Source organism: Ictalurus furcatus, chromosome 9, assembly GCF_023375685.1.
Source record: "Ictalurus furcatus strain D&B chromosome 9, Billie_1.0, whole genome shotgun sequence".
Lineage (NCBI taxonomy): Eukaryota > Metazoa > Chordata > Actinopteri > Siluriformes > Ictaluridae > Ictalurus > Ictalurus furcatus.
Window position 1 is genome coordinate 25,390,426 of NC_071263.1, and position 23,680 is coordinate 25,414,105.

A 23,680-nucleotide genomic window follows, 5' to 3' on the forward strand; every position below is an offset into this window, starting at 1 on the left:
TTTAGGGGGGAAAAAAACAATTTCTATCATTTAAAATTAATCACACACACACACACACACACACACACACACACACACACATATATATATGTGGAGGAATCTAAAGATTTGTAAATGATATGCTATTTTAGCTCAGTGTATGAATAGCACATTGAAGAGTGTTAATTGATTGATGTCTGTAAATAAAAAAAACACAGAAAAAGTTTCTTTTTGATCATTGTAATAATTTTCTCTTAGATACTGAAGATGAAAAATAATAACTGGCTACAAACTTTAAAAGATTTACCTCAAAGTGAGTTGGAACTGGTTAATTTGATTAATTTCTTTACAGTATATTGGTTGCAAAAACACTCCTGTCAAAATAAAATGAATGTAATAATAATAATGATGATAATAATAATAATAATAATAATAATAATAATAACAACGACAACAACAACAGCACGCATACCCTTGCAGTTCAGTGGTGTCTACCATCCTGGATGGAACTTATTTCTGCATATAAAGCAGGAAAAAGAAACGACGCCACATTTGTTTTATGAAAGTAAACAAAACGCCTGAGAATTTATTTGTCAATATATGTATATATATATATATTATTTTCAAATATGCATTAAGTATGCATGATTTTATTCCAGTAGTACAAATCACACACAGGATCGTGATTGATTCTAACTACTATAATATGTTATGCATAGGAATCGAGTTGTTTATCTGCTCCTGTAAATTTGAAAAAAACTGAACATTAAAAAACTAATTAATAATACCAAAAGCTGCATCTGAGCTGCATTTAAGATTTTTTTTTCAACCATCTAGATTATTAACATTAACATTCAGTCATTTAGAAAGCGGCATATCTAGAGTCTAGTGTTATGGGGGGGAACATTTATTTATTTATTTATTTATTTATTTAAACATGTTTACTCACTTCATTGACGACGCGCCCTGTTATTTTATCCATCGCCACTAGAGGGCGCTCTATTATTATTATTATTATTTTAATTATAATAATTTTATCCATCGCCACTAGAGGGCGCGCTATTATTATTATTTTATCCATCGTCACTAGAGGGCGCGCTATTATTATTATTATTATTATTATTATTATTATTATTTTATCAGGTTCCAGATGATTTCAGGCTTCTCGTATTTAACTTCAAATCCGCCCGCGCATTAATCTTTATAATTAACATTTGAAATTCTGTGGCATCTAAGATTTTTTTTTGTTAGTCTAGTTTATTCTTTCACCGACATGTCCTATATTACCCACAATGCCGTGTGACTATCTGCTGACAGCAATGCAGTGGGAACTCATCTCCTATCAGAGTGATGCAGCAGTGCTTTAGTTCTTTAAACTGTCTCACCTCCTGCATGAAGATAAAAGTTCCTTGATCTCTTCACCCCTTTGTCAGCATTTGCTGTCAACTTTAGCTCTACACTGAATTTATCATTAACATGACATTCAACATTAGCACTTTATTTATTTATTTATTAAATAGTGTTGTCTGTGTGCTTTTCCTACTATATTACCTCCTGAACAGAGTTTTTAGTATTCTTAAGTCTGTGACCTATTGAACAAGTATCAGGATGTAGTTATTGATAGAGACTTAAGCACTTCTGTAAGTCACTCTGGATAAGGGGGTCTGCCAAATGCTATAAATGTAAAAGCAATGTAAATGTCAACATCACTGGAAATTGATGAGTGAGAAAAGAAGTGCTCACTCTTTTTTTTTGTCCTTCTTGTTTTTAGGAGCGAACAGTAAAATCTGACCGTTGTCCCTTCTGTTTGAATTTTTTTCTCTCTTGTTAAACACTGTTGTGACTTTGCCGTGACATCGGTGTGGCAGACAACCACTAACTTCACACAAGAATAAGAACATACAACACAACTAACACACAATTAACACAAGAATCACTAATTGCAGAGTGATCCCCCCCCCCCAAAAAAATGTGCTAATTCATTAGGAAATGACGCCATATGTAGAGAAGGTGACTGAAATTAATTCAGTGTTCTTGTGTTAACTGTTTACAAAACAAATGTGGTTTTATCTGACATGTGGGACAGCCAATATGAGAGAACACAAATGTTGTCTGTTGACATTAATTAAAGACAAATATTATTAATTCTCAAATACTGTATTTCTGCAAAATGCAAACACACACACACACAGAATCATGCTGTAATACTGATCAATAATCACTACATATAAGTGTAAAAGGAGTAATTATTTCTTAACATACAGTACACCCACCAGTCTAGTGCATTTAATACAAAAAAATATTATATACATCACAGCTTTTTTTCACAGTTAGGGTCCAAACAGCAGTTATGTGAGGTAAACAGAGACCTGAAGGAAATACAGATATAATTCCAGTCACTACGGTAATACTGATCATATTTTGATAAAGGAAGTGCAGGACTTCAGGCTGGAAATGTGGAACTTAAAGCTAAAAACTTCAGTGTTTAATCTCGTAATCTCTATCTACTGCATCTCTAGTGTGTGTGTGTGTGTGTGTGTGTGTGTGTGTGTGTGTGTGTGTGTGTGTGTGTGTGTGTGTGTGTGCAATTACCATGAACATTTTGGAGATTACTCCAAACTCATTTAAGGGCTGGTGTTGAATTCCGTCAATGATTGTCTACGCATGTACACTGCAAAAAAGAAATTTCAAGAAAGTAAAAAAGCTTTGGTTTTGGGGAAATGAGTCTTATTTTATGTGTAAAAAGAAAAATAATCTTTTCAAGCATGTTTTGCATTAGAAAAGTATCTAATGCAAAACATAATGCAACATAAATAAATAAAAATCTATATAATTTTAAGAAAATTGATCTAACTTTGTCTTAATACGATATTCCAGCTAATATTGAGCTAGATTTAACCAGTAACAAGCTACAACAATGGTTTGCATCATATCCCGGCAGAGGAACATGATGGTTTTCCTTATTTTAAGACTAAGATCAATTGCATGCTTCAATTGTCCAACGAAGCAGCTGTGTGTCATGGTTATGCTGAAATCCACACTGAACTACATTACCCATCAGCCCCAGCATGTCACATGTCCCACTGATCACTCACACCTGTTCTGTGTAACCCCTAATAAGCATCCTTATAGAAGTTCTAATATTTCAGCACCCAATTGTCAAGCTTTTCTTGTTGTTGTGTTGTCATGTGTGCTACAGCCGATCTCACAGTCCACATGTTTTTGTCTTGTGTCTGTTGTTTTTATTATGCTGTTTGGAAGAAATTGTGTCTTATTGTAAGCTTTTTTTTTTCTTCTAATTTTTAATCTCAGATTAAGGGATAGATTCTTAAAGTCAGCTCAATCAAAAGACGAAAATGTTCATTTTAAGTAAGACTATCTTGAATAGTTGAGTTTTAATTGTTTGTAAAAAAATAAAAAAAAATAAAAAAAAAGCACAACTTGCTTAAATGTTGGCATTTTTGTCTGGTTTTAAGATCCAATAGCATTTTTAGTGACTAAATATTTATGGTATTTTCAAGAATTCTTACCAAGTCAGTTTTGCTTACCCCATTGGCAGATTTTTATTTTATTTTTCTTGATTTTAGTACACTAAAGAGACTAGATTTAAGTGTGTCTTGCATTTTTTTTTTGCAGTGTAATACATGTTTTTGTCAAAGCTTTTCCTCCATTCTTCAGTCCATCCCTATAAGTTTGACTTCTTCAACTAAAATAATCCTAAATAGACCATTAAATTAAATATGTGTGGCATAATAAATTGTTCCTATTGTTTTTATGTCCAAGAAACTACTAACTACACTTTTATCCTTACAAAAAAGCCTGGATACAGAATTATAGATGATGTGAAATTTGAAAACAATCTCTCTACGAGGAATTAAGCATTTTAAAAAGTTTCCAAATACAGGGTTTCCTCTCTGCAATCCTGGTTCGCAGTAACTTCATACAACAGAGGAAACGTTATACTGCATTGATACAGGGGGTACATGTGTAGTTATTTGAGAGCGAGGATGGTGTCGTAGGATTTGCCCGTCCTGCACACCCCCACGTCAGTGAAGCCAGCCGCCGTGAGCAGGCGTGTGTAGTGAGAGGGTGGCTGCTCCTTCCCCTCCGTCTGAACCAGCATGTTCAGGGAGAAGAGCTGAGCCATGATGGGGCCTCTGTGGTTCTCCAACAACATAGCCTCTACCAGCAGAACACCTCCACCTACACACACACACCATGAAAGAGAGTACTGTAACATATTAGTGCTTTATTGAAATTATTCCAGAGGGAGGACAGTGAGGAAAAAGACATGAAATATAATCTCTGACGCGTTTCATCATTAACATGGCTAAAAAGCAATTTGACAGAGCATGGCAGATGACCAATCACAAACCTTTCTGTTATCCGCTTACTGCTTCAAACGAAACTCTTTAACAACTTTTAGAAATGGGATTCCATGAACCTTTTTCTTTCTGTCCAGTGAAAATATTGTTCTCTGAAAATTGCAATGTGTCACAGTATTTAAAAGCTTGTTGTCCTGCTGTAAAGTGGGTATGCATGGAATTGCACAAAGCCAATCAGATTGCAGCCAGATCGCAATATCCTGAAGCTTGTGGCCATAAAAGTGTACAAAAGAAATAAGACGCTCCATACCCTGTGAACAGAGCACCTAAAGCCGACACTACATGCCTTATAATAAGGTAGTAACAGTGAGTGTATTATTAAAGGAATAGTTTGGAAAATTAACACAGTCTCCCCTTCACTTCAAATGGAGTCAGTCAGGCAAGCGTCAGTTTTGCACTGGAGCTGCCAGGCTAATGTAGCTAACAAATAAAGGAAATCAGTCTCATTAAAAACCACATCTGTGATGGGTTGGCACTCCGTCCAGGGTGTCAGTCCATCCCTATAAGTTTGACTTCATCGTCTAAAATAATCCTAAATAAACCATCAAATTCAATATGTGCTGCATAATAAATTGTTCCCATTGTTTTTATTTCCAAGAAACCACTAACTACACTTTTATCCTTACAAAAATGCCTGGATACAGAATTATAGATGATGTGCAATTTGAAAACAATCTCTCTACGAGGAATTAAGCATCCAAATACTCTGAGTATGAAATACTCTGCAGTCCTGGTCGGCAGTAACTTCATACAGCAGAGGAAACGTTATACTGCATTGATACAGGGGGTACACGTGTGGTTATTTGAGAGCGAGGCTGGTGTCGTAGGATTTGCCCGTCCTGCACACCCCCACTTCAGTGAAGCCAGCCGCCGTCCAGGGTGTCCCCTGCCTCGTGCCCTGAGTTTCCTGGGATAGGCTCCAGGTGCCCCAGTGACCCTGTGTAGGATAAGCGGTATGGAAAATGGATGGATGGGATGGACATCAAACCACATCCAGGTCTTTAGTGATGTCATACAGACTTGGTTTAGATCACGCCGATGTGGTTTAGGACACAATGTGACTTCCTGTAATCTATAAACATGAACAGAACATGATCAACACTTCATCTGTCTCTGACAAGCAGAGTCACCTTCTTCTCTTGCGCAGTTCGGTGCCGCTACGACCGCTAGATAGACCGTCCCATAGTTTAAGGCGGAATCGTACTGAAAGCTGGAAGTTATGCAGATGATAATATAGTTCCACTTCCGAACAGACTCTAAATGCTATTTTACGACATTGTTTATTTCAAAATTAAACGGCTTATAAAACTCATGTGAAATCACAAGATAGGTTTGAAACATTTACATGCTCCTTTGCAAAATTAAAACAGCAAAAGATTCGGGTTAAGTTGAAGAATGTAAATTGATTTTTTCAGTAAACTATTCCTTTAATCTAACTGTACTCTAACTGTAATTAAGCTTTGCTCTACTCAGTGCAAAAGTGATACCAGGTCAGTAATCCACAATAATGCTCATGAAACTACCATCTTCAAGCCAATGACTATCAAGTTAACATTGATGCAGCTCTCCTGTGCGCACCTGAATTACAGGCTGCGTGAATCTTCCTCAGCAGCGTCAGACTTTTCTCCTCCTTCCAGTCATGGATGATCCTTGCTAGGACATACAGATCAGCAGCAGGGAGGTCTTCCTTAAAAAAGTCCCCTATATATATATATATATATATATATATATATATATATATATATATATATATATATATATATATATACACACACACACACACACACACACACAATGTGAATCAGCTTAAAGACTGTTTAAACATTAGATTAAAATGCACCCAACAAATGATCCTTAACAGTGTAAACAATTATTTAAACAGCAAAAGAAAAGAGAAAAAAAAGGTTCTGTGGATTACACTACTGTTCCACTGTGAACATACTGTATTTGCAAAACAAACAAAAGGATATAATTATATAATTATACAATAATTACCCACATGCAAAACACAATGTGTTGCTTAATTTAGCACTTAGTAATGTCTTTGCTACATGGGAATCTTCCTTCACATTAAAACTAAAGCCTCACTTCCCACATAAACCGAATGTGAACGTTTTATCAATGTTGTGTTTCTGCACGTTGTCTTCTTTGTGCACTGCGTGAGTTTGTGTATCTGTATTTACTTTGTGTATTTAATGTGCTCTTTGTTAGTGCATAAAATTCCCCTAGGAGTTCAAAAAGAAAAATACATGCATACAGTCAGGTACATAAATATTTGGACATTGATGACGTTGCTGTTGTTGTTATTTTTGGTGTCTACCACAGTATATTGAGTTGAAATTAAATAATGAATATGATAATTATGTCTGCATGAAGTCTAGAACCCATAGACATTACTAGACACATGGTTTGTTCCCTGGTGATGCTCTTCCAGGCCTTTTACTGCAGCTGTCTTCAGTTCCTGTTTCCCTTCTCTATTCTCTTCTCTTCTGATACAAGTTGTCCATAGGATGTTGTTCTTGAACTGTACAGGCTTTTTAGATATTTCTGGCAAACTCTAATCTGGGTTTCCTGTTTTTGAGGCTTACCAGTGGTTTAAATCTTGTGATAAACCCTCTGTATTTACTCTGGTGAAGTCTTCACTTGACTGATGATGGGTGTTCTTAATCTGTCCAACTGTTGTGAAGGGGCTTGTTCTTCACCAGGGAAAGAATTCTTCCGTTATGTACTATAGTTGTTTTCTGTGGTCTCCCGGGACTTTTGGCATTCCTGAACTCACCAATGCATTCTTTCTTTTAAAGAATATGCCAAACAGTCGATTTGGACACACCTAATATTTGGACTTTTTATTGATTTTTATTGCGAGTTAACAGTAGCAGATTTCAAATGCAAAAGCCACACTTAAAACCAACTGTAGGCTTTGGAACAGCTGGGCAGCCAACTGTACAATTACTTTTGGTAGTGCTTGGAGTTTAAGATCCACCAATTCTGGTTTGCTGGTTGTACACAAGACCAGACTGAAATTAATAGGGCAGTGCCATAGCCTCCAAAGTCCAATCTGCCATCCTGCAGGACCTTCATGACTACACCATCCCTCCCCCCATTTTTAAAGTCTTAAGACATACATGTTCCTTTCTTCTTTTCACTAGTTTTTGGTACCTGCTTTTTTTTTTCAATATATTTTTTAAATGTATGTACATTGTCCTAAAGTAAAATATACTGTACATGGAATGCATTCTTCTTCTTCTTCTTCTTATTATTATTATTATAACAGTCATGTGAAAAATAAGTACACCCCATGGAAATTGTAGGCTTTTTTGACATATTTGGACAAGCAAACATTTGATCATGTTTGAAACAGTGCCTATTAATAAAGTTGATATACTGAAACAAAACCACAAGGAACAATAGCTTTTTCAATCATTTATTCAACAGAAATATGAATAGATTCTTCTGTGGAAAAAGTAAGTACACCCTTGGCCTCAGAAGCTAGTATTGCCCCCTTTATCAGAAATAACGTCTTGTAGGTGTTTTGCATAATTATCCACCAGGCTTGCTGGTGTACTGCCCGTTTAAAATCCCCCCACAACATTTCAATGGGATTCAAATCTGAACTTTGACTAGGCCAGTTCATAACCCTTCATTTCTTCTTTTTTAGCCATTCCTTGGTGGATTTGCTAGTGTGCTTAGGATCATTATCCTGTTGAAAGATCCATTTTCAGTTCAACTTCAACTTTCAGACAGATGGCCTCACATTATCTTCAAGCACTCTTTGATATAATGCAAAACTCACAGTTGAATCAATGAATGCAAGCTGTCCAGTCCGTGAGGCAGCAAAGCAACCTCAAACCATAACATTTCCACCACCGTGCTTCACAGTTGGTATGAGGTGCTTCTCCTGAAAAGCTGTCTTTGGTCTGCGCCAAACATGTCTGCTGTTACTGTGACCAAACGACTCTATCTTTGATTCATCTGTCTAGAGCACATTATTCTTTGCCTATATGCTCATTGGCAAACTGTAGTCTTGCAAAGGCTTTTTCCTGGCACGCCTCCCATGCAGGTCAAATTTGTGTAATCTCTTTCTGATTGTAGAAGCATGCACTTTGACACCAACAGTTGCAAGACTTACTAGCAGATCCTGTGATGAAATTTTGGGGTTCTTGGAAACTTCTTTTTGCATGAGACGGTCTGCTCTTGGGCTGAATTTGCTGGGACGGCCAGTCCTGGACTAATTGGCAGTCATTTGAAATCTGCACCATTTGTAGATGATTTTCCTTACAGTGGAATGATGTATTTCAAATAATTTGGAGATCTTTTTAAATCCCTCGCCAGACTCATAGGCATCCACAAGCTTTTTTCTGAAGGCCTTATAGAACTATGTAGATCTTGGCATGATGACACCACACACCTCAATAACAAAGGGAACTCCAGACACTAGATATGAGAGGGGTATAAATAAGACAGGTTCCACCTGCACTCCCTAAGCAGGTTCTAATCACTGGCACACGACCCTGAACACCTGATTCTAGTTTTCAAAGACGATCGAATGTTTGCTTGGAGGGTTACTTTTTTTACATGACTGTATATACTGTACATATACTGTTCTAATGTACAGAATACAAAAGCTGACCTTCAAGAAACTTGATGGTGTCATCACTTTGAGAGAAGTGCTTCTGGGCTGTTTGGATGACTTCTGGCAAGTCCAGGACAGTCAATGTGGAAGCAGGGTAGGCCTTAGCTAATTCACGGGCCAAGGCACCTGAACAACCTGTAAACAGATTAACCAGGAAACAGGGACATTTACTTCATTAAGGAGAAAAAAGATAGGGAATTGAGAACATTGTTATTTAAAAACACTCTTTGGGGGAAGGGATTTGTTGAAATTAAATTCATACAATTTCTTTAATTTTACTGAACAAATTTATTGTAGTGACTCTGACTTATAAAGTAATATATATAGCAATAATTATGTCTAACAAGATATTCAGATGCATTCAGATACAAATACAACTCAACAATGCAACACCATGCATATGCTCTGATATTTAAAAATAAATAAATAAATAAATAAGTTACTGGTAGTTAACACAGACTTTTCTAACTTACTAATATGTGGGTATTTGTGTGAAAGTACATCGAAGTATACACACCTCCAACATCCACTATGGACTTAAATCTGGACAGGTCAAAAGCATTTACTACGTCATGGCCGTCAATGACCCATGATGAGTTCATCAAACCCATAAACTTTAACAACTCTTCCTCTGACCTGTAATATATAGAAACATTTAAGTACTGTATATAAACTGGTGCAATGTGTGTTTCTCTCTCTCTCTCTTTTTCTCTCTCTCTCTCTCTCTCTCTCTCACACACACACACACACACACACCAGTATGTTAAGCAATGCCTTCTTTCTTTACAGATGCACACACATCTGTTTAAATGGCCAGATTAAATTCTGAATTTAAGAAAATATTAGCATTTATAGATTCACACAGAGAGTACAGATTCACACACACACGGTGATATGTGAGGTATCTGAGGACAGGGAGAGGAGATGGGTGAGGGCCAGAGCCTCGAATTTTCTGTCACAGTGCACAGACCAGCAAAAGAGATGCACTCACCCTCCTAAAATAACAAGCGGAATACACATACACACACGCGTATACACGCATACACACACACACACAGAGTGCCACTTCAGATAACAAGACATCTCTCGCTCACGCTCTCTCAAAATCAGTCACTGTCTGTGTCCTAAAGCTGGTGTGCCGCTGTGATGGAGGCTCTTGAATGGATTTTTGCAGCAAAAAATCCCTTGATACTGAAGCAGTTTCATTATCATCCTGGGCAGACATCAAATTTTGTTGCCAAAGCAACCACACAATAATAAAAATAAATAAATGGAAAATAAAATCAATAACACACTCTTGTCTAAACTAAACCTGATATATATGCTCTTATTGGAGCTGTAATATTCATAGTATGATGATGATGATGATGATGATGATTTTCCAGCCATATTAGCAAGTGCACCGATTTCAGCGTTGTTTGTTGTATCTGCTTCCACAACACTGGGTATTTCCAAACTGGTGCTATAGTTACCATTTGATATCACTGAAGGATTCGCTGAGTTTATGTTACATTATAATATTTACTGTACTAAAGCAGCTACTAAAATGATAATACTCCATCAGGAAACCCAGCTTTCTGAAATAACATGACCTACAACCTACAGGCCTCATGATTTCAAATAAAATAATGAAGACTGATACAAACACACATACAAATACAGAAAACACAAAATATACCTTTCCACCTACTTGAGCATTTTATCTATATTAAAAGGATCCGATATGCAAAAAGGAGGAGCATTGGCCTCAAATACCCCATTGTATAAAATCTACTGAACTATTTGTTAAATTATAAAATCAAAAACAAATGTGCATTCACAAATATAATAAGCATTAATGTCATTGTGCTGCTGTGTGAAACTTTCATTTGTGTTTTATGATATCTGATCACATCCCTTAATACACTTGACTACATCAACAAGCAGCAGTGCAGTATAAGGATCCTCCCTGTCTTATTGCCTCATACACACATCTCATCATTTTTACACTAACGAACAGCACAAATGTTGAAACCAGCCTTCCATGCAAGTATTTTGATTAAATTACATGTGAGTCAGCTCTCAACTTTCACCTAAAGCCACTGACGCCGATTCACACGCACATGATACATCATTAGATGCCCCATGGATGGCATTTTGCTACTACCACATATCTAGTCAGTCAGCAAGACATGTTTGGTATACAGTATTTGACACCAAACTGACCACAAATTTGTCACTGCTCACTGAGACAATTCGGGCTGAGTGAAAAAATTCATTAAACTCGCTCTATTTTCACCCTTAATATACAGAATATCTCATGAATTCTCATCAAAGGAGAAAAAACAAGGCTCAATAAAAGTTTTATTTATTTTGAAAGTTTCTATTTGTTGTAGTTATTTTATAACTTGTTCAATATGTCTACCATTATTCTCAAAACAGTAGAATTATTTGGATTCGTTCTTCCTTGCTCAGCTACATCATGGTCTGTAAAAATATGAAAACAAACATTAACTCGATGACGCTGGACTTAAGGGACATCCTATATACACGACCAGTCAAAAGTTTGTGGACACATCACTGAAATGATTCTCATGCTCTTAAAAAGCTTTTGATCTGAAGGTGTATGATTAAATGTTCGAAATCGGTGTTGTGGACAGAAATACAATTGTGCCGACATATTCATTTCTTTCATTAGATAACTAATATTTTATTTACAAAAAAAAAAAAAAAATTTAAACTTGGAGGATGAGTTGGAGCGAAATATTCTGAAAAGCAGCCGATAAGAGTCTAGCGTAGGTGGGAACTCCTTTAATACTGTTTAAAAAGCATCTGAGGGAAATTCCTCAAGAAATCGGTTGAGAAAAATGTCAAGAATACATTTCTGGAAACTTTACGCAAAAAGGGTGTCTACTTTGAAGATGCTAAAATATTACATTATTTTGATTTATTTGGGATTTTTTTTATCACAACATAATTCCCATAGTTCCATTTGTGTTACTCCAGAGTTTTGATGACTTTATTATTATTCTAAAATGTGGAGAAAAAAAATAGAAATAATGAATGTGTGTCTAAATTTTTGACCGGTAGTATATGCTCCCTGATTTGACCTTCCATTTGCTTCTCTAAAGCGCTCATTATACGAACAGACTTAGGTATGACCTTTGCTGTGTTTTGTTGAGTGGCCTCTTTATTTTAAATGTTGTCTGCTACCAGGAAAGCGACATGCTACTGTGAATGTCATTTTCAGAAAGGCTGTGGTTAGTCATGCATTGTGTGAAAACAGGAATGGGTAGCTCACACAGTATGTAAGAAACACAGCAGTGCATGACCATGTTACTTGTGAGAGGGAGTCATAATCTCACCTGTATATAGCTGAGAAGATGTCTTCCGATGAGAGACCAAAGGTTTTTTCATTTTGGTTCTTTCCTTCCCTGTGAAGTTTAAAACAGCAACCTGATATTTAAACTTCTTAAGCTTGACCTACAGTTTTTCTTTCAGAATTATTAATTCCTCCAGATTTAGAAAGACTGCAATGTCTAAAGTGTTTTGTGACAAATGTTATGAAGCTAGGAGTGATTGACATTACTGCTTGCTTAACATCGAGTACAGACCACATCCTAATGAGGGTTATTTTGCAACTGTAAACGAGAACTTGAGCAGCTCCTACTTTGCGTTAGACAAGACCAGACCCTCCACTGAAGGCCATCATGTAGGGGTTGTTGAATAGAAGGCAGCAGATGAGACGGTGGTGGTTGCAGAAAGTGAGAGATGGAAATTTATAGAAAGTTAACTCGGAAGAAGGTAGAGCTTTAAGTGTGGTCTTTCTCCCAAACTTTAGCTATTTCATAACTCTATATACACTATATGACCAAACGTTCGTAGACACCGGATCATCACAGCCATATTTAGGCCTTCCAAAACTTTTGCCACAAAGTTGGAAGCACAGAATTGTATATGATGTCTTTGGTTGTTGTAGCATTAAGATTTACCTTCACTGGAACAAAGAGGCCCAAACATGTTCCAGCGTGACAATGCCCCTTTGCACAAAGCGAGCTCCATGAAGACATGGTTTGCCAAGGTTGGTGTGGAAGAACTGTAGTATCCCGCACAGATCTCTGACCTCAACCCCACCCGAACACCTTTGGGATGACCCAGGCCTCCTCACTCAACATCAGTGCCTGATCTCACTAATGCTCTTGCGGCTGAATGGATAAATCTCCACAACCATGCTCCAAAATCTAGTGGAACGCCTTCGCAGAAAAACAAAGGTTATGATAAGAGCAAAGTTGGCACTACACCTGGAACAGGATGCTCAACAAACACATATGGGTGTGATTGGTCAGTTGTCCATATACAGTACTTGGACTACTACATGGCCATATAGTGTACATACATGCAGTAGGATTACTCTATTTGAAGCTTTTTTCCCCCACTCTGGACATGGACCAGCAAACCAACAATAATGTCAAAGCAATGGCACTGCTTGGCTAGTAGTTCAGACAATTTAAAAGCTGGATTGTGGTAAGTGGAGGCTGATATCTATTCATTGTTCATTCGTAATAACCACTGGTGAATCCAGTGCCTATTCTGAGAACACAAACATAAACATTCACACACTCATTCACACCTAGGGGCAATTTATCATAGCAATTTCATGTTCCAGCATGGTTTTTGGAGGTGGGAAGAAACCAGAGAACCTGGAGTAAACCCACAAGGACACAGGGAGAACATGTGACACTCTGAAAAGACAGTAACCTGAGGCCAGGACGAACCGGGGACCCTGGAAAGTGCCACAGTAAATAGATTTTTCTCAGAATAAAAAAAGTAAGGCATCTCTGATATCGGAACCTCTCAGCTCCAGGGTTCCCAGTTCTAGTCTGAGGTCGGGTTACTGTCTGTGTGTAGTTTTGCATGTTCTCCCAGTGTTTGCACATGTTTCTTATAGGTTCTCCTGTTTCCTTTCATCTCACAAAACATGCTGGTAGGCAGACTGTGGATGCAAAATTGCTCATAGGTGTGAGTGAGACTGTGAGCGAGAGTGTGAGTGTCTCCTGCCTTGTGCGTAATATTCTCGGGATCCACTTTGACTCGGATACATAGATTTGCTCAGTATTGTTTATATAACAGTGTGCAAAGACCTCACCAGCCTTTCATCCTAGAGCGAACTCAACTGGTTTTTCAATGATCTTTTGCCGTAGAGGTCACATGGTATAGCTGAGACTCAAACCTACATCAGAGAAGTTTTAAGCACTTTTGCAATTCCATTTGAAGAGGTAGGATTGTAAAAGCAGGCACCTGAGGCACATATGGTAAATGATTTACTGAGACCAGCTTATAAAAAGTGTGACTGTCTTGAACGGTAGAGCTACAGTTACTGAGCTGATGGACTGTTACACCAAGCTGGTCGTTTTCTTCCCATGGTGCACTCTTGTCTAAGTGCAATTTTACAATTAGAGTCACTGCATAATATACAGTACACCTATTTTTACTAGAATGTCTTACCTGACCGCATCTCCCAAGTTGTTCCAGAGAGGGTAGATGGTCTGGGACTGGTAGATGATCATGTCATATAAAGATTTAGGGCTGTCCTTGGCCAGATACAGATTAGCAACATCAGTACTGCTGTAATAGGCTAAAAGAGAAGAAAAGACAAAACAAAGCTTATAATTATATATATATATATATATATATATATATATATATATATATATATATATATATATACACACACACACACACACACACACATATATATATATATATATATATATATATATAAGTAAGTCTGATTGGTCAGTTGTCCATATACAGTACTTGGACTACTACATGGCCATATAATGTACATACATGCAGTAGGATGCAGTAGGTGTGTGTATATATATATAATAAAAAATAAACCATCACAATGTTTATCATCTATTTTGGATTTATAAATGACCTTTGAGTCAATTATTCAGGAATCAATCTTGAATTATTTATAAAGTCTAAAAGGGAGAGGATGGGTCTACTGAAATATTAATCACCAATTCTCAGAGATTCATCACGAAGCCTGACGAGTTTCTCAGAGCTGAAATAAACAGGAATTAAACCCTAATTCATTCAAACTTCTTTTTAGCCCACATCTAAATACAGTATACTTTTCAGTGTAAGGATCCTTATTGAGGGAGGTCTGCCTAAACAGGAAGCATTTGTATATGGACAATTGTCAGTCATTAACGTTCATCAACATTTTTGTGTTAAGTGTTCTCGTAAGCTCACCTCTCTTTGATGTCTATTCTGTTTTAAATAAACTTCCCAGCTCCAACTTGTGTTAGCTACACCTACAGTAAACACACCTATGCATTGTGTTACTTTCTCTTGAAGTAAATGTACCTGTGCCCTGTGTTAGCTCCACCTCCAAGACCTCAACACCCACAAGCGCATCGAGGAGCCGCTCCATGCCATCCTCACTGGTGCCGAGTTCTCGTGCTACCTCAGCTGCACTCAGGGGCTTCTGGGATTGCAGAAGCAAGTCGAACACACCCTGCTCACATGCTGAAAAGATCACCTGCGGAGGAAGAAGGGTCCTTTTCAATAAAATGAAAAGAAAAGATGTGGGTAGAAATCCTGATTGAATGGTGGCCAATATTTAGACAAAAAAATATTTAATTCAGTGTCAAATACTGTTTTGCAGTGTTGACAATGAAGCAAATTTAAACTGACATTTGCCATGCTTAACAATCCAAAAATGGATTAATATTCCTAAAGCAGTAAAGAATTCGTGCAAAGAACTATAATGTTTTGAGGGTTATAACGCGCTAGAACATATGCTGTCTGTCAAAAGTTAGGAGATGGTAAATGGTCTGCACTTATATAGCGCTTTTTGAACCTTAGCGGTTCCAAAGCACTTTACACTGGTTCTCATTCACCAATTCACACACGCACTCACACACCAACGGTAGCAGAGCTGCCATGAAAGGCGCTAGCTTGCCATCGGGAGCAACTTGGGGTGCAGTGTCTTGCCCAAGGAGATACCTTGCCTTGGTTTTAAAATGTTCAATTAAAGTTTGATTGTCAATGACTCCAAACTACTTGCGATGGAATGACCATCACACTTACCAATGCTTAGTGAAATCACAATTCTCTGAGAAGAGTCAGATTGAAAGGTTCAAGAAAGGCATGCAGCACATATAATGTTTAAGTAAGGGGTGTGCTGTTATAGGAAAATAATCAGCAATGCGTTAGTGTGATGTGGACCAACGCGAAGTATTTTACAATAACGGCACGTCCCGAAGTGTTTTATTCCTCTTATGCCTCATCAACTTGCCAATTGTAACAATTTTTTTAAATTAGGTTCAATGACCCCATGTCCCATTTTTCAATAATAAAGGAAATCAATAATCCACCCATCCACCTCAGAGGTCTGCTTAGTACTGGCATCAGGCAAACCACAGAAATGGTTCAGAAACTAAACAAAGACTTATTCAATGCTATTAGTCATGGTCAACTGAATCCCCTGCAGCCAAACAGAAAGGAGGCCACAGTGCCAACTGACTGGCATGGAACAAAACCATTCTAGATAAGTAATGATTTGTTGAGAGAGGGAGCAGCAGGGTGCTGAGATCTATTCACTAACGAGCAAAAGTTCTGAGGATGGAAAAGACACCCGACTCCAACCTTGGAAACTCTGAAGCCATTGAAGTACTCCAGTAATTTGAAAGGGTAGTCTAGTTCACTTTGAGATAGATGCTCAGCCATGGTGGAAACTCCTGGTGAAATGGACAAGAGAACAAAAATAAGTTAATGTCACGGTCCAGGTAGAATTATCCAATCAGCAGATCAGCAATCCAAATGTATAGCTAAGCAAACGAGGATTAAGGGTCTGGCTAAAGGATCAGTTCTTTGATTTAAACTCACTGGTCACTTGCACAGTAAGATCTCAAGTACTTAAACACCTAAAGTAGTCTTTGTGTATGAAAAGGTTTGTGATCTAAAACTCACAGCCTAATAATGTCGAATTAGATCAGTTCAGATGTTGCATGTATGTTATAAATTAGCAATAAACAGGAAAATATATATAATGAAATAGCATCTCTTTAAAAATGACTTCAGGCTCCAAATAGGGCTTTGAAAAGCCGCAGTTTACACCAAGTAGTAAGGTTAGAGATTATAGATATGCATATGATGCTCTATCGACAATATTTTTGTGCTATATGCAAAGTCTTATTGAAGCCAGCTTTTTATTTGTTGTTATATTTTAGGAGGTACAGTACAGAGTATGCAGATTTTGTCAGCCACTACTAAAATAAATTAGATCAACAGGTTTTCCACCATAATAAAGTCTTGGAGACAGAGGATTTTGTGCTTTCAGGTTTTTCAGGAACACATCGAGCTGAATTATTTAGTCTTATTAACTTCAAGAGAGAGAAGAAAAAGAGGCTAGTGAGGGAATGACTGTTTATAGCTCCGATAACACAAGTGAACTAACTTGTTTTCCAAGACATTCCCCAACAATAAATGTAACTATAAACGGTTAAATTGTACAACATATCACTGACAAATCAATTAGAAATTGTAAATTGCTGTGTTTTAAGAGGACGTACGTACCTCTATAGGAAAACTAACTTTGGGTTGTAACAGTAACTCTGCTTCATGTCAGGCTACGTCACACCACTGTAACTGATTATTTTCCCATGAAAGCAAGCCCCAAGGGTTTTATTCCTTACTTAACTAAGAGTATCTTGGTCACATTCTAATACTATCATCCTCTCATTTCGTTATATTTCATCTGGAACTGTCAATATACATGTAGTGTACCTATTATTTATTTATTTATTTTTAAATCCATAAGTATTGTGGATAGATACAGTCAGGTCCACAAGTATTTGGACAGTAAAAGTTTTTGATGTACACCACCACACTAGATTCGAAATGAAGCAATCAAGATGCGATTGAAGTGTAGACTTTCCACTTTAATTCAAGGGGTATAAAAAAAAATATTGCATTCACCATTTAGGAATTACAGCCATTTGTTCTTCATTTTCACAGACTTGAAAGTAAATGGACAATTGACTGCTAAGTAGTTTTAAGGCCAGGTGTGGACTGTTTCCTCATTATTTCATGACAAATTAAGACTTTAAGATAAAAGGTCTGGCCATGAAACTACTTATCAGTCAATTGTCCAATTACTTTTGAGCCTGTAAAAATGGAGGGAACATCTTGATTGCTTCATTTCAAATCCATTGTGAAGGTGTACAGAGGCAAAATTAAATAATTGTGTCACCGTTCAAATCCACAATACTTCTGGATTTTTTAAAAAAAATAGGTACACTACATGTATAGTCACAGTTCCAGATGAAATATAATGAAATGAGAGGATGATAGTATGAAACAGCTTTACCCCATTTTTTTTTTTTTTAAAGAACTCTAGACATTTACATTAACACATTAATGTTATTTTAAATGTTTCAATGGAGCATACATAGCCTAGAAAATGTCCCCTGTCTGTAACTGTGTGTTAATCGTAGAGTTGGGGTACTCGATCCCGGACCAGGTTCAATTAAGAATGAACTCGAACTTGACACGGACTCGGACAATTTGGACTTGGAAATTTTTCATGTGTAACATGAAAAGAAAGATAAAATTAAATAACGACATAAAATTAAGATAACGAGAAATGAATGAATGTCTCCCTGCCTGACCAGGGGCTTTCTGTACGCACACACTGAAACGCATGCACAGGAAAGTGCCTCATCATGCTAGCACTGAACTGAGTTCTCTTTAGCTACTTATTATGCATGAACGATCAAATAAATACACACACATCATGTCAAAATGCAGGTCTGGCCGAGTATTCATGCAAACACAGTCGGTTATGTCTTAAGTGAATGTAAACAGTAGGAGGGGAAATCGGAGGTGTGTCAATACAGTATATTGGATCTGTGCATTAGGTCTTAAAGTGACAGCAGTCTAATAAACCTGCTGCTGTCTGTGTCATTAATGTTAATCAAACAACAAAAGACAAAGTGAAAATCACTCACTCACTCACTCACTCACTCATTTGACTGAATAACTTCAGTAAATTGAATAAGAATCACAGTATATGGCATACAGTGACGTCTATTTTATTTGACATTTAATTGCTTCATTCAATTTCCATAGTATTTCTTAGTTGAATACTACTGATAGACCTACCTGAGAAAACGTATCGTTATCGTGAAATAAGATTGTAGTCATATCGCTCAGCCCTAAACATTAGCATTTGGTGATTCCAGTCTTGAATTTCACGTAAAATGTTAAATGTACTTCTTAATGTAGTAAAATATAATAAACCCTGCTGATAGGGATTTTTTTTGTCCATTTTAGGAATTAAAATGAAAAAAAAGTTACAAGAACAGAGCTTGTTGTTACTGTATGACATGCTGCTAAATGTAACTCTACTCATAGTGTGATACAATAACTAAACAGGTTCATTTGTATTTTCATACACTTGTAATATAATAAAAGTTCTACATATACCTCTATATCCCTTTTTTTTCTTTAAAATCACTTTTTGATAGGAAACTAGTTGAGGTGCTGATGACATGAAATAAAAATATTAAATGGCAATGGCAAGATGTAACAGTGGTATTTTTTTTTTTTTGTTACATTTATGTTGCCATTGGTTTGTGAAGGTTAAAATATTAAGTTAACAGCTCAGTGTTGAGTTTACAATTGTAATTACTTTCTGGACTCGACTCAGACTTAAGTCCAACTCGGCCCCTTTTGGACTCGGACTCGATCGGTTAAGGACTTGGTCTCGACTCGGACCCAACACTAGTTAATCGTGTCTGTAAAGTCAGGGAGAAAATGGATTTGTCTCACATGACTTGCCAGCGTGATTAAATCGACCTCTGTGCTGCATTTAATAGCTGTCGTGGACAGATGTTTTATGAGAACAGCTGTTTAATCTGTCAACATGCCCAACCTTCACACTGACAATCAGAGCCGGACAATCATAAACCTATCGTTCAGTATATATTCGGTGCTTTGATGTGTTGTTTGTGTCTATGCGATTCCAATAAGGCTAAAACAAACATTTTGGTCGAACATAAGAATCAGTCTGGTGGTATTTCACTTACCAAACAACACGAAAGGCTGAGCGGAGTGTTCAATCCCGGTTTGTTCTTGATTTGCTCCGATTATAAACTGCAAAATATCAACCAAACCCCTAAAACTAGAGCATATAAAAAAAAAATAAAACACGACCAAGAAGGAACAAACCTCTTCCAATGGCCGTCCAACCAAACACTACTGCTACACCTTTAGATGAACTTGATGTTTGTAAAGTCACCAGCAGATGGCGCACAAACACCACTTTGACAATAATTCCTTTTCTTCGTGGGTAAAATGCTCAAGTTTTCGGCGCTTTTCTCAGTGACTTCCCCTCGCCATTTCCCCTTGAGGAAGAACTGGAAGTCCCGTCGCCATCTTACAAGACCCACGAACATGTCATTTTTAACTATTAAACTAATATATGTAGATATGATACGTTGCTTAATAGTGTTTAATGAAGAAAGATGAATGAATATGTATAAATGCAAATTAGGGAACGCCCCCTCGCCCTCCTTGTCAGTGTGTCCCATTTGGCAAATTAGTGACTTTTCATAGTTACTTCGACTTTTATAAAATATTTCGAAGCGAGGCTGTATTTCACCTTTTAAAAAATATATTTGTATTTTTAAAAAACAATGTGAGTGATTGTGTGTAATATTAATAATAACCACAGCACACAGTGCAAGCAAATCGCTTATAATTTTATATATACACTCAGTGAGCACTTCATTAGGAACACCTGTACAGCTGCTCATTCATGCAATTATCTATTCTATCTATTCTACAGTATTATCTGGGGCAGTGGTTGGACTCAGATGTTGAACCATTGCTCGGAAGGTTGTGAGTTCAAATCCCAGCACTGCCAAGCTGCCACTGCTAAGCCCTTAAGCAAGGCCCTTAACCCTCAACTACTCAGTTGTATAAAAATGAAATTAATGCAAGTCGGTCTCTGGATAAGGGCATCTGTAAAGTGCTGTAAATGTAATGTAATAAAGTGGCAGCAGTTCAATGTATAAAATCATGAAGATACAGGCTAGCAGCTTCAGGTCATCTTCACATCAACTATCAAAATGGGAAGAAATGTGATCTCTGTGAATTTGCCTGTAGCATGATTGATGGTGCCAGATGGTCTGGTTTGAGTATTTCTATTACTGCTGATCTCCTGGGATGTTCACAACAGTCTTGAGAGTTTACTCAGAATTGTGCAATAAAGAAAAATCCAGTGAGACGCAGTTCTGTGGACTGAAATGCCTTGGTGATGAGAGAGGTCAGTGGAGAATGGCCAGGCTCGTTCGAACTGGCAGAATGGCTACAGTAACTCAGATAATAATTCTGTACAAATGTGGTGAGCAGAAAAGCATCTCAGAATGCACAACATGTCGAACCCTGAGGAGGATGGACTACAACAGCAGAAGACAACGTCGGGTTCCACTTCTGTCAGCCAAGAACAGAAAGCTGAGGATGCAGTGGGGACAGGCTCAGCAAAACTGGACAGATGAAGACTGGAAAAACGTAGCTTGGTCTGATGAACCTCGATTTGCGCTGAGGTACACAGATGGTAGGGTCAGAATTTGGCACCAACAGCATGAATCCATTCACCCAGTCTGCCTTATGTCATCAGTCCAGGCTGGTGGAGGTGGTGTAATGGTGTGGGGAATGTTTTCTTTTCACACTTTGAGCCTGTTAATACCATCAATCATCGCTTAAATGCTACAGCCTATGTGAGTATCGTTGCTGATCATATGCATTCCTTCATGGCCTCAATTTACCATCTTCTAATGCCTACTTCCCGCATGATAACGCACCATGTTACAAAGCAAAAGTCGTTTCATGAACTGGTTTCATGAACAAGCCTGCAATCCCAAATGAGTTGAGTTCACTAACATTTGCTAACTTACTTAGTAAACTAGTTAACTGCTAGTAAGCTAGTTACTAATCACATCTAGATCATCTGTATATGCAAAATGATATGTATTTAATACTTAGCCTAACATAAATCACAGCATTTATTGGTTTACCCTGCAATGTGGTGTTATGAACCATAATCAGAGTTTTCCCTAGAAGCAGGAATGTTTTTTTTTTTTTTTAAATGTTAACATTATACCACAGTGTGTTTGAATCCTTGAATCTAGGTTTTGATTAATTTTCTATAGGATCAGCTCTGACATTAGTTCCGGCTGTAATTTAAAGGACAGTTAATTAATGCACTCATTCCGACACATTATGGTTTTATAGTAACTCATTCACAAGGACTGGAATGGCAGACACTCCATATAATCCAAGGATAATAATAAAGGAGTAAAAACATTATTAGCAAACAAAAATGTGTAATTAATATCACATAGCTTTCTGTTAGGAGACATTCATTTACCATTTATGGAAGGAGTCTCAAGTGCAAGTGCTTTGTAACAGTCAGTATATTTTCCAGCACTGAAAAGTCTAAAGGCCAAGGAATTTGTCGAGTCAGTTTTCTCAGGAATGTGACAAGCTGTGTTTTTTGTCTTAGCTGCTATAACAGAAGTGATGATCGGAACTCACTTTGGATGGCTGTTCCTCAACATTAAATGTAACTATAAATGGTTAAAAATTGCCAAATGTCTTTCTTTAATAAATTAGGAATTGTAATTTGTGGTATAAGAGTAATAAAACACCTTTGCACATGCCATTACAAATAACAATCAGCTTTGTGGTGGTAACAGTAACTCCGTTCTGCACTGGGCCACATCTCACCACTCTGTCATTGATTAATTTCCTAGAACAGCATGCCCCCAAATGTTTTATTCCTTACTTATTTAGGCCTAATTACACTCTCATACATTGTGCAACCTGCAATATAAATATGGTATTTGTGTAATTGTGGTATTTGTATAAATATGGTGATCTTAGTCACCTTAATGCCACTTTTACTGTTCAGCATGTTTTCAACATATAACATCAACAAAGTTGACTAAGACTAAAGAGAACCCAATTCAAAAAATGAGACAAAAATATTATACTTCTTCATTTACTTATCGAGGAAAATGATTCAATGTTACATGTGTGTGCGGCTGTGGCTCAGGTGGTAGAGCGGGTTGTCCACTAATCGTAGGGTTGGCGGTTCGATTCCCAGCCCACATGACTACACATACCTGATACACGAAGTGTCCTTGGGCAAGACACTGAACCCCAAGTTGCTCCTGATGGCAAGTTAGCGCCTTGCATGGCAGCTCTGCTACCATTGGGGTGTGTGTGTGTGAATGAGAACCAGTGTAAAGCGCTTTGGAACTGCTAAGATTAAAAAAGCACTACATAAGTACAGACCATTGACCACAGCTGTGAGTAGCAAAAGTATGTGAACCTCTAGGATTAGCAGTTTAATTTGAAGGTGAAATTAGAGTCTGGTGTTTTCAATCATTGGGGTGACAATCAGGTGAGTGAGCACCCTGTTTTATTTAAAGAACAGGGATCTATCAAAGTCTGATCTTCACATGTTTGTGGAAGTGTATCACTGCATGAACAAAGGAGATTTCTGGGGACATCAGAAAGAGTTGTTGATGCTCATCAAACTGGAAAAGGTCACAAAACCATCTCTAAAGAGTTTGGACTCCACCAATCCACAGCCAAGACTGATTGTATACAAATGGAAGAA

General features: G+C 37.3%; 1 protein-coding gene across 3 annotated transcripts; it reads right to left on the reverse strand.

The window, feature by feature from the left end:
• Nucleotides 1–2,018: 2,018 nt before the first annotated feature.
• asmt2 (acetylserotonin O-methyltransferase 2) lies at nt 2,019–20,539 on the reverse strand. Of its 3 annotated transcripts, XR_008386813.1 has the most exons (10): nt 20,079–20,539; nt 16,636–16,727; nt 15,352–15,526; nt 14,482–14,611; nt 12,342–12,410; nt 9,515–9,633; nt 8,995–9,132; nt 5,943–6,065; nt 2,572–4,182; nt 2,019–2,348 (listed from the first exon to the last, which is right to left on the reverse strand). XR_008386813.1 is itself a non-coding variant. In XM_053633296.1 (9 exons), exons 2-9 carry the CDS (start codon nt 16,714–16,716, stop codon nt 3,971–3,973), a joined length of 1,047 nt encoding a protein of 348 aa, XP_053489271.1. In that variant the 5' UTR covers nt 16,717–16,727; nt 20,079–20,539; the 3' UTR covers nt 2,019–3,970. The 3 variants fall into 3 exon arrangements, 2 of the variants coding, with proteins under 2 accessions (XP_053489271.1, XP_053489272.1); XM_053633296.1 differs by having other exon boundaries at nt 2,019–4,182; XM_053633297.1 differs by lacking the exon at nt 16,636–16,727 and having other exon boundaries at nt 2,019–4,182; nt 20,079–20,538.
• Nucleotides 20,540–23,680: the final 3,141 nt, after the last annotated feature.